The 12,724-nt window shown below is 41.4% G+C and overlaps 1 protein-coding gene across 1 annotated transcript in view; it reads right to left on the bottom strand.

The window, feature by feature from the left end:
- Positions 1-11,945, bottom strand: part of LOC149258199 (alpha/beta-Hydrolases superfamily protein) — a 344,546-nt gene extending 332,601 nt beyond the window's left edge. Inside the window, exon 1 of the mRNA XM_089414890.1 lies at positions 11,684-11,945. Within this exon, the coding sequence (XP_089271016.1) occupies positions 11,684-11,771 (88 nt within the window). The 5' untranslated portion in view covers positions 11,772-11,945. The remainder of the gene's footprint in view (positions 1-11,683) is intronic.
- Between the last annotated feature and the right edge of the window lie 779 nt (positions 11,946-12,724).

The following is a 12,724-nucleotide window of genomic DNA, read 5'->3' as shown; positions in this document are numbered from 1 at the left end:
TACAGCACAGTTCAGATGAGGAGATCTTCTAGGCCACGCAAGTCAATCTTTACTTCTGCAGTTGCAGCTTCAGTTTCAGCAGTTTCCGGCTTCAAACTAGGGCAGTCGATATCTTGCAAACCGTTCGTCGGATTGACTTCATTCCACCACCAAAAGTTGCGGCTTTCAAAAGAGGTTCAGATGAACCTACAGCGCAGTTCAAAAGAGGAGATCTTCTAGACCACGCAAGTCAATCTTTACTTCTGCAGTTGCAGCTTCAAATTCAACAGCTTCCGGCTTCACATGTGTGAGAGAGAGAGACCCATTTCAGCGCAGTAGAGAAGAGACTCATATCTGCGCAGTAGAGAGAGAGATGTAATGAGATGAGTGAGTCTAAATGAGGAAAAGTCCTCTTATATTTATACACAACGTTGGTGGGTGAATAGATGCGACTGTTGGGCTTCTGAGCCTACATGAGTTGTAGGTCGGCTTGATAATAATTCCATAATCAAAATAAATTCATATCTCCATGAATACTTATCGGAATTGGATGATCTTTATATCAATCCTACACCTTTCGACGAGAGGAATCTAATAAAAATATTATTAGCCATGAATAAGATGACCCACATGAAGTTTTGCCCTGGTTGCCAATTTTAACAAGGTGACTCATCTAACTTTGCTGCTTGGAAGATTAGATTGGAAGTCATATTGGATGACAACGAAGTCTTGGAATATGTGCAAGGATAGGTACCTGAGCCTTCGGCGAATGCTCCTGCTGCTATCAAATCCAGGTACAAGAAAGGTGACCTCAAAGCTAAGAAAATTCTCATTGATGGTTTGCAAGATCATTTACTTGTTTATGTTGGTAATCTGAAGGACATTTATGATAAGCTAGTTGGGATGTATCAAGTCAACAATTTGAATCATATCCTCTCCTTGAAGAATAAGCTCAAGGAATTGAAAATGAATAAGGGAGAATCTATGCAATCCTATATCATGAGGGTATCTCAACTAAGGGATCAACTGCAGACTACTGGTGAGACTATATCTGATAGAGAGTTGGTGATGATCACTCTTCAAGGTCTTCCTCCTATTTGGGAAACCTTCATTACTACTATAAGAAACAACAATAGACTCTCGACATTTGATGAGCTCGTTGGACAATGCACTCAAGAGGAAACCAGGATGATTGCCCGAGGAAGGATTCAAAAGCATGAAGAAGGAGAACCCTCTGCATTTGCTACACAAGATAAGAAGAGGAAAGGTAGAGGGAGACCATCCAATTCAAGAAAGTTCTCTCCCGAATCAAAAGAATCCAAGAGAAGGTTTAGAAAAGGCATACCTCAAATTGAATGCTTCAACTGCCACAAGTATGGTCACTATGCCCGAGACTGTCCAAGAAAGAGAGATGCTCCAAGATCCAACCGAGGCTACAACAACAACAGGTACAATGGTAGAAGAAGCAATGATAGAAGAGGTGATGACAGAAGAAGGCTAGATACAAATGATAATTAAGAAGAAAGCTACCATCCTCAAAAGAGATTAAGAAATTACAGGTATGAAAATAATGCAGTTACTAGCCAACCTGAATACATTCTTACTTCCACTCTTTCTACTTCTTCTCCTCCGGATTCGTATGATAGTTGGTTAGTAGATAGTGGGGCTTCTAGACACTTCTCCGGATATAAGGAAGTCCTCTAATCTAGTTGAGAAGGAGACAAGTTTGAAGATCATTCTTGGAGATAACTCTACTCATCCTGTATAGGGTTTGGTTCTGTCAAATTTTATTTGGACTCTGGGGAATTCGTTCTTCTTCATGAAGTAATGTATGTTCTGGGACTAAAGAAGAACTTGGTATCTATTTCTGCTTTGGAAGATAAGGGCATGAGAGTAGCTTTCATAAAAGGTAAAGTCCTCACTTGGCCTATGGAAAATCCCGCATGAGAGATGCTTTTAACTTGGGATCTAGAGGTGAAGGACTTTATAGAGTCAATGGGAGACCTCTACTGGCAATGGTCCACGACACCAATCACCAACGTGAGCTAGTCTCTAGGATGCCTAATGTTCAAGCAAGTCATGATGGAGTATGTCCGAGATGCACCAGTGGAAAGAAGACAAGGGGACCATTCCCCTTTAGCAGGAATAAGACAGACGGTATTCTTTAATTCATTCATTTTGATCTCTATGGACCCATGCCATTGCATTCTCTTGGTTGCCATCTCTATTATATCATATTCATTGATGACTTCTCCAGGAAAACATGGATTTACTATTTGAAACATATGAATGAGGCTTTTGATATGTTTAAAAATTTCAAGGCACTAATAGAGAATTAAACAAAGAAGAAAATTAAGGTTTTCAAGTCCGACAATGGCAAAGAGTACATTTCAAATGAGTTCATTGACTTCTGCATTAAGGAAGGTATCAAGAAGGAGACTATTGTTACCTATAATCCCGAGCAAAATGGAGTGGCTGAAAGAAAGAATAGGTCCATTGTGGAAGCTGCCAGAGCCATGTTGCATGATCAAAAGTTATTGAAGTTCCTCTAGGGAGAAGCTACAAATACAACGGTCTATGTACAAAACAGGGTTCCTCATCAAGCTTTGGATAACAAGACTCCTAAAGAAATGTTCACAGGTGTGAAGCCCGACATTGGACATCTCAGGATATTTGGTTGCCTTGTGTTGCCGAAGGATAAGAGAAACAAGCTAGAAGCCACCGGAAAGAAAGGTATGTTTGTTGGGTATTATGAAAATTCTAAAGCATTTAGAATATATATTTCTAGCCAAAGGAAGATCGAGTTTAGCAGGGATGTGACCTTCGATGAAGATGTTGCCCTTGGAAAAGCTAGAGACATTCCTCCACCTCCTCCAAAGAAAGATGATGATATGGACATATTAGAAGGTTCTTTTGTGCCGGAATCTGAGAAGGAAATATTTTGATGATCCCATGGAGCCTATGGACCCCTTGGACCCTCCTCCAAGTGATCCTCCTTCCAGGAAGAGACCATTATGGCTTTGTGATACTTTATAAGATGTTGAGAGATATGTTCCTGCCAAAAGGACCTTTAGAGAAAGTAAGAAGCCATGCCGATATCAAGGATACGTTGTAGCTATGAGCACTATGATCCAAGTTGAGCCTTCTACTTTTGAAGAATTTGTGAAAGAATAGGTTTGGAAGGATGCCATGGCCGAAGAATATGAATCGATTATGAAGAATGATGTATGGGATGTTGTGCCAAGACCTAAGGGAAAGTTTGTTGTAACTTCAAAATGGCGATATAATAAGATCAAACATGGCACTGATGGAAGCATTAAGTACAAAGCAAGGTTCATGGCTAGAGGATTCTCCCAGAAAGAGGGAGAATATTATGATGACATATTTGCACCAGTTGCCCGCTACACCACCATTAGATCAATTATTTCCCTTGTTGCTAGTCAAGGATGGACCCTTCACCAGATGGATGTAAAGACGACATTTCTTCATGTTTGCAGGTTGAAGAAGGCAGCATATGGTTTGAAACAAGCCCCCAAAGCCTAGTATGCCGGCATTGATAATTCCCTGGTGAAGCTTGGATTCACGAGAAGCAATGTTGACCCCAACCTCTACTTCAATGTGGTCCAAGGTATGCCTTTGATTTTGGTTTTATATGTTGACGATCTATTCTTAACAGGTAGTGAGCCTCTGATGATCAAATGTAAGAGGGAGTTGGCCTTTGAATTCGAGGTGAAGGATCTTGGGTTGATGCATTACTTCCTGGAATTAGAAGTTTCGCAGAGACCCAAAGAGATTTTCCTTTCTTAAGGAAAATATGTCGTGAAGCTATTAGAGAGATTTGGAATCACAAAATGCAAATCCTTGGCCACCCCGATTGAGATGAATTTCAAGAAATTATGCAGAGATGTTGTTGGACCCGACTTGGTTAACCCTTCTGAGTATCGTCAATTGATTGGAGCATTGATCTTTCTTATGAAGTCCCGTCTGAACATATGTTTTGCAGTGAACACCTTGAGTCAATTCATGACCGAGCCACTTCATGCACATTGGGTTGTTGTCAAGCATGTGCTGAGATATTCGCATGGGATGATCAATCTTGGTCTAAGGTATACTACCGAAGATGTACAACTACATGGATACACCGATGTTGACTAGGCTGGAAACGTTATATACATGAATAACACATCCGGGTGTTGTTTTAGCTTGGGATCTACCATGATATCCTGGATGAGCGGGAAATAGAAGTTTGTGGCTTTGAGTACGGTAGAGGCAGAGTATATTGTTGCTAGCATGGCTAGTTGTGAGGAAGTTTGGTTGAGGAAGCTCTTTGGAGAGTTGTTTGAGCAGGTCCTGGACATGACAGTGATATATTGTGACAACAAGAGTGGGATCTGATTGGCAGAGAATCTCATGTTTCATGACAAGTCCAAGCATATTGAGATCAGATATCATTACATACGTGACATGGTGCAGAGAGGAGCTGTAAGATTGTCATATTTCGACTAATGAGAAGATTGTAGAGATACTCACCACGGCTTTGCCGAAAGGGGAGTTCTTGGTCTTCAAAGAGCAGCGTGGACTAATGGATGTGACCCTCCTGAGTAAGGGTCTTGATTGATCGAGGACACTACGCAATGCTCTTCCCCCATCTAAACTCCCAGGGTGAGTAATTGAGCTAAAGAGCTCCTGGGGTTGAGGGAACTCGTGGACAATAGGTATGTCTGATCCTTACCTCACAGTTAATGTGTATCTCCCTATTGTCATCTCAGGGTGTGTTTGATCCTTACTTCACGATAAGTGTGTATCTCCCCTTGCCGAGTATACCCCAGCGTGCATCCTACCCACAAGCTGGGCTTGTTGGGATTGTTCCTCCCCATCTAGCTAATGGGTTGGAAGATGACTTTGGTGGTGTTTGTATCTCTCCCAAGTGCCTTGGGTTGTGTCTGATCCTTATGTTGTACAGTAAGTGCATATCTCCTCCCAAGGTAGTGGATGCAGGTGTTCTACCACTTCACTCTTTAGTGTCTTGATGGGAAGATAAGTAGACAATAACATAGTTGTGATCCTTACCTACCATGGTAAGTCGTATCCTGCCTATTGTCCTATGATAGAGGATTGAGTTGGGCTCCCCTGTGACAATTATGAGATAGAGGGTGGTAGCTTGAGTTCCCCTCCGATGTCAAATTCTTCTTCGCTTAGATTTGAGAGCGTTGATCAAATGAGAAAAGATGATATCTGATTTGATATTTGAGATGGGACACATGTTGCAATTAGTAATTTCTCCCTTGTTGAGAGGGAGTGTTAATTTGGCAGCCTAGGGACAAATTCCCTCCTTTGGACAGCCTTCCTCATCAAGAAAAACCCCTCCTAGCCCTTGGAAGAATTTAATTTGGTTAAGGAAAAATGTATTTTTAATATGAAAACCCACATGTCCACAAAAGTTCAGGGCGGATTCAAAGACAAATTGGCTCTCCAAGTAAGCATATAAGTACAAGTTAAGTTAGCCTCATTTGGATATCATCATCAAGCATCTTCTTCTCTCTTCATTGGATTGGCTCGCACAAGTATGTTATTGGTTCGCGAAATTGGTTCATACAGGGCTGAAATTGCAGGGTCCGAGCTCGCACATGTGAAAAATAGAAATTTATCTAGAGCCACAAGGTTGGAATAGGGAATTCTCGATTATAGCCACTCACTTGATAGGGTGCTCCCTGCGGCTGGAGAGTTACAGCCACATGCATGGTCACTAGCTCCCTGCTGCTGTGACCTAAGATATTCTTGACAGTTGACCACAAACTTTGACTGTTGACCGCAAGCTTGGGAACTTTGATTTTGATCAGTCTTGTTTATTGGGCTCATCTCTTGGATACCATTTGGTTGGTTTTGTTTATTGGTGAATTGGAACATTGTACTCTCTCTCTCTCTAAACATTTTATGACAATCTAATAAAAAGAATTTGAAAGGGTTTTCCTGTTGATTTTTGTAGCATCGGATGTGCTCTTGCCTCGAGATTTTGCAGAAAGGCTAAGACACATGCATTCTCCAATACCTAGAAATCGTTTGGGAAAATTCCACCTATAGATGATTTAATTAAAATAATTAACTTTTTTTGGTTCCCTAAGTCTAAACTTGGGAAATATGGTTAATTAAAGGACATTAATTAAATCAGATGTGAATCTTCTAGAAGAAGACGAGGATCAACTCCCAGTTAATCTTAGCCCTTGATTATGTTTTAATCTTGGTCATTGGAGCTCCAACGAGAGATTATAAGGAGTTTGATGGGCACTTGGAGAACACATCGAATGAGAGATCAGAGATCGAATTTCTCAAGAGTAGCAACATTGAGTTGTCGGAGTGAGATCGAGTGATCTTCTTGCAATGAGGGGCAGGGATAGTAGTCTGGAGGAGATTTTTCCAGATCCGGAGAGTGCAAGGCAAAGAAGGCATAGAGCAGTTCAGAGAGGCAGCGCAGAGCTTCAGAGGGAGTTCAAAATTCAACTAGGAGAGTCGAGATCTAGTGCCAGAAGTCGGGGTGTGAGACCGGAGGGCCAGAGGGTCAAATTTCCAGATAGCAGGAGATCAAAAGAGGAGGTGACGCAGAGCCCAGCAAGTGTGACGCAGAGTTGCGTAGGATTGACACAGAAGCTGCGCAAAGGCAATGTGGGGCCAGCCAGCCTGTCTCTAATCAGTGTCGGATCTCCCGAATCAGTGTGAGATTTTTCTCACTAACTCTTTGCCAATTTTTCTTTGTATTGGATAGCCAGTTTGGGCATCCAACGATTTGTACTCAGAAACTACTGCATAATAATAAAACCCTCAATTGTTGCACCGGTTTTCCCGAGTTGGGTTTTTCCGGGGACATTGTCCAAAAACAACTATGTAGATGTGTGTGTTTATTTCTCTCTTATGCCGTATTTAGTTTCCACAATATTTATTTTGTGTAGGCTGCAGTGTATGTATTTCGATATTTGTTGTAGAAAACTGCAAGTAATTTGTTCAAGTAATTAACAAATAGGAGAAATATCATCAATTTGCTGCAGTAGGAATCGGGTAACCGATTTTTCACATGGTATCAGAGCACAGATCATGAGCAGGAGAGCTCAAAGCAGAAAGGAAAAAGGAGGTTCGAAATCCTACCTTGGCAGCAATTCAAAACCCCAGAGGCAGCGCAGTCCTTGGGCCAAGGAGGTCGAAGTTTTGAGTGAGATCGATTTCTCTGAGTGAGTCGACAAAGAAATTCGATTCTCTAGATCGAAGCTTTCCAGAGGCAGAAGGGAGCAACATAGTTTCCTTGCAGAGCAAATCTTCAGCTGGGACGCAGTTATTTTGCAATAGTTGCTGGCAGAATAACGTCAGAAGGAGAGAGTAGCACATATTGAGGGAATTTCTTCCTCAGAGGACTTCTAGCCAAGAAGTTTAAATTTTCCAAGCAGAGCAACAGTAGTTGTGTACTCCTTCTCACTCCAGAAGGGAGTGCGAATAGCTAGCCAGCAGCTGCGAAGAGGAGAATAGGGAGCAGTTCGACTATTTCAAGAGAGATGGCATCAGCTAGGTTGAGAGATCAAGATCGGTTAGACGGAGCCTCCAACTATGTGATCTGGTAGGCTAAGGTCTCCTGCCTTCTAGATGAGCATGATCTCAAAACTTATGTCGATAGTGTGGTAGTTGTACCCATCGATGCAAATCTGCTAAAGAAGTACAAGGCTGAGATGGCGAAGACTAAGAGGATCATTCTCGACAAGGTTCGAGATCATGTAGTATCCCATATAGCTGGCAAGGATACTGCCAGGCAGATGTGGGAAGCCTTAGCTACGCTATATGAAGGATCTTCCGAGCAACAAAAGATGTACTTAGAGGAGAAGCTGAGATGCATGAGGATGCAGAAAGGGGAGCGAGTAGACCCCTTCCTTACGAGGCTTCAGGATGTCCGGGACCAGCTCGCTTCAATATGGTCAGCGCCCCAACCCTCAGAGTTTGTACAATTAGCGCTAAATAGTGTTTCTGAAGATTGGCAAATTTTCGTCCAAAGTATCCTGGGCAAAGAAAAACCACCAGATTGGGAATGTGTGTGGATTGATGTGCAGCAGGAGGAAATGAGCGTGATCTGGTAAAAGCCACCATTAGTGGCAGTAACAGCAATGGGACGAAACAAGTGAAGGAAGAGGAGGATGTGGCCCTTGCATCAAAGGGGCAGCAGGAGCAGCGCAGAAGAAAGAAGTATTTCGAAGATCAAGAGCTTCAGGTGTGGCGAGCTGGGCCACTACAGCACTCAGTGTCCTCTCAGAAAGGACAAGGAGGAGAAGCAGAATCAGCAAGCTGCATCCACAAAGATCGACGGGTTGTCCTCCAGACTGGAGGAAGAGTTTGACATGATTGCCGAGATGCCTCCAGGGGTGAGGTGGGGGGCAATCTAGAGTTGTAGCCCAGAGAGCTACAGGATGGGCAGGATCCTTGAGGAGTCCACCTCTTGGATCAAGACCTTGTTACGAGAATCCATAGTCAGCAATAGCAGGATGGACCAGTGTCAGTTGGTGCAGTCAAGTGCGAGAGTGACAGATGCAGTAGCTAGTAGTGGCCGGATTCTGAGCAGCGCAGAGCAAAGTTGGCAGCAATGCAGTTGGAACAGAGCAGAGTCAACAGCAGTGCAAAGGCTTCAGCAATAGCGCAGAGACTAGCAACAGTCAAAACTCGGACAACGGATGCATCATATCGAACATAGTTGGTTCAATATTTTGGATGCTTTTTTGTTGCAGATGTTGCAGTTGCAACACCAACAGATGGAGAGAGGGTTGCAGTACAAATGCAGTAGTTGACAGCAGGGTCAGCAGCAGCACAGATGCAGCTCATATCAGAGTTGCGCAGTAGTTGGTGGGCAGTAAAGTCGAACATCAGCAGCGCGGCAAGAGATAGTGCAAAGATAGAGTGATGCTTCAGCAGGTTGCAGCATTAGAGCACATTCCTCGCTAAGAGGGGGTGTTGATTTTTGTAGCATCGGATGTGCTCTTGCCTCGAGATTGCAAAGAGGCTAAGACACGTGCGTTCTTTAATACCCAGAAATCGTTTGGGAAAATTCCACCTAGAGATGATTTAAGTAAAATAATTAATTTTTTTTGGTTCCCTAAGTCTAAACTTAGGAAATCTGGTTAATTAAAGGGCATTAATTAAATCAGGGGTGAATCTTCTAGAAGAAGATGAGGATCAACTCCCAGTTAATCTTAGCACTTGATTATGTTTTAATCTTGGTCGTTGGAGCTCCAACGAGAGATTATAAGGAGGAGTTCGATGGGCACCTGGAGAACACATCGAATGAGAGATCAGAGATCAAATTTCTCAAGAGTAGCAGCGTTGAGTTGCCAGAGTGAGATCGAGTGATCTTCTTGATTTTCTAGTGTGAGTTAGTTTGGAAACTAAAAAATCAAGTGGAGTTAGCCTCCTAAATTTTAGGAGGAACTAGTTAACAAGTTGCGTTCACTGTTGTTAACTAGAAAAGCACCAGTTTGACTTTCCAAACATAGATCTCATTGATTTTAACCATTCGAATTGTCTTTAAAATGAGGAACAAAGGCACAAGTTTAATCATTGTTTTGGTGAGCACAAGTTGGTGAGACCAAGCAATAGAAAGCACAAGCTTGTCCGTAGAGCTTGTGAGAGGAAGAGTGTGCAAGAGAAGCTTGTGCACAGGTTGTTAGAGGGCAGCAGAGATCAGCAATCTTGCAAGGGTTTCAAGCTTAGAACAAGCAGGAAAGACAAGTGTGTCTTTCAGATTGAAACAGTTGTATTTTGTAAGAGATCAATTGCTCAATTTCTGCTATCAATAAAATTCTCATTAAGCAGAGGGTTTTTTCCCTAGTAAAAAAAAAAAGATTGTGTCTTGAATTGTGTGACTGTGCTTTTATTTATGTTCCTAATTCCGCTGCAAATTGAGTAGAGAAATTATGTGTTTGTAAGAAAAGAAATTGTTTTTCAGATTGTTCTTATGAACAAATCAGAATTTCGTGGAAATTTTACATTTGATCTATAAAAAATCGCTCCTGAGGTTTGATCTATAATTATGATGTAGGTCTGCTGTCAATGTCTAATATATCCATATTCAACACTTCACGTACATTGTCATTTAGACTTACCATAGCCTAAAAGAAAACCACTTTATTCATTGCCGATGTGGGGATGTGCATGTAGCTAACAAAAACGATGTTATAAGTCATAACCTGCTTCATACTCATGCTAAAATGGTCTTCAAAATTATGATTATCAATAATCAATGATGCTTTAAACTTATGAAATTATTAATTAAGGTACATGGATGGTTAAAAATACCATGTATAAAAATCCTACTTTGTATTATAATACATAATTCTACTTTTATAATTCTCCCATTATGTTGATTCTTCACGCTACCTATTTATTATGAAAATATTTTTAAATTTTTCTTTACTCCTCGTTTCCCCGCTGTATCGAAATCCTGGTGTTTCAAAACTCTGGTGAATCCGTATCCATATCCTGGTAACTTAGAGGAGCAGTATGCTTCGGACTCAAATTGGTCGGAGCTCCCTGAAATCAGCTAACCAGAAAGTGCTGCAATTGCAATGATCCGTTCCTCAAATCACAATCTATCGATCTGCGTCAATCCGGGGACTGCATAATACCCTTAGATTGCAATTTACACTTGCTAAGATCGCAGATTTTAGGGGTTCAGATTTTCACGGCCGAAATCAGGGCAAATTTCTGCCGCAAAAAGCCACGGGAAGAGGCGCAGTTTGACTGCCTCTTATCATACACTGCACATACATAGTGTATAGGTATACATTTCTCATATGCAAAACCTTGCACACTCTGTTTCCTGTATCTTTCCCATAACTTGTTTCCTGTTTCTGGCAAAACATTCTGGACTCCATTTCCTGTATCATTCGAGTTTCCCGTTCCCTTGCGGGTTTTCCAATTATCGCAATTAGTGTTTTCACAGGCGAGACAGCTTTTGAAGGGTAAACAATTAATCGCAAGCAGTCTCGTTCAGCTAAGCTAATGTTTTAACAGCCGATAGAGCTTTTGAATGGTAAACCATTAATCACAAGCAGTCTTGTTCAGCTAAGCTGCTGCGACCAGGGGATTCTCTTCTATCAAAATTATCCAGGACTTGCACCTCCCTCTAACCTCTTATTCATGCCTCGAGAAGAATTGAACCTTAGCAAATGGCCTGACAGCGCCACCACAAGACAAGCAACACCGAACCACAACCCCATTGGCGCAATGAGAGGACGTTGAATACTGAATTCAATTATAACCAGGGAATTCCTAGGGGTCTTTCTACAAGTGTTTTAAAATTAAGAACAAAAAAAATTGGCTCCATAATATGGACCACAGGAAGAAGCCTCAATTGGCTTCCATACTTTCAACATAAAGCTGAGACTGGTGGAAAAATAAAACCTAACGAAACGATGACTTCTACAATTCGGGCAGCTGTAACTCAAAGTTCAACCTAAACTTACTGAAAGAATACTAAGTGTCCTCCAAACACCAATTAAAAGCTGAAGTTGCGGTTATTACAGCCATGTGGTCGCATAACTAAATCCTAAGACCTTAAAGCTCGAAATGAAGCATTGCGTCGCATTCAAAAAGGGACAATGACTGTATAAAGGATAGAGATTTGACATAAAAATGTACCGGTGTGCACTTTCAGCAGAGATTAATCGAAGAGGAGAATTACCATGCAAAACGATGAAGGGGAGTGAAAACGCAAGTGGAAGAAGTGCCAGAGTACAGAGCAGTAGCAACAATCGAGAAGCCATGGTCATCTGCCTCCAGCTCCGGTTCAAGATCGAATCCGTTAGGATTTTACAGTTTTGGATTATTGAACAACCTCCACACCAATCGCGGGTGGGGAATAAATAAATGCCACAAAACTAGTCATAGTCTTTTGTTCGTCTGGCCGACCCGGAATGGTAGGTGGGGACCTGAAGAATCTCGAGAAGGTTTCGTGGAGGGTGGGAAATGCGTATGGTTCAAATGTAACTTGAAAGGTTGTATATAGATTTTCTTATTTGCGTTACACGTTTTATTATAATTTTAATTTTTCATGTTTTTTTAATTCTTTTCCAAGTGTGTTAGATGGAAACTGAATTTTGGTTTATGTTTAAAAAAATACATATTCTTTATTTAATAGTTATATAATTTTAGTTTATGTTTAAAAAATATATGGTTATATAATTTTAGGGGTTATTGAAATTTTTAATAATAGTTTGGATAAGTTTTATATTAAATTTTTTGGCATTTCTTTTCCATCGTTGTCAATGGGCTAAACATGTCCTTTGGAATTGAGGAAGGGTGGATGGGAGAATAAATCCAACTCCCGACCACTCAAGCTATCAACCCGAGACATAGTTATGTGGACTTTAGCGATCAAATCATTACACAAATGAGAGCCTCTTGTCCCACAAACAAGGGGTCTCATACACCAATTTGATGTTTGGCTTAGCTGTGACTTTAAAATTAATTATCCCTCCACCTGGTTTCAAATCTCAGTGGAGTATCTTTGGCCCATTGTGATAAGGCTCAGGGAGTAGGCTCACCCACCCTCGTGGAGTCTTGGCTCTTGCTAAGTCATAAATTCTCGGTATATCTAGCTTACTAGTTTTTAGATATACTCTTGGTGTTATAGTGTTAGCTGCTTCGTTCGATCTTGGGCCTCACCTAGATTACTCCAACAAGTTATCAATTCATTATGGTTAAAAAGAAGTTGTCTATGTTG

This window comes from Pinus tabuliformis, chromosome 6, assembly GCF_031772625.1.
Source record: "Pinus tabuliformis cultivar Carrire ecotype Pingquan chromosome 6, CPIR1, whole genome shotgun sequence".
NCBI classification, from domain to species: Eukaryota; Viridiplantae; Streptophyta; class Pinopsida; order Pinales; family Pinaceae; genus Pinus; species Pinus tabuliformis.
This window is presented reverse-complemented; position numbering and strand designations above follow the sequence as displayed.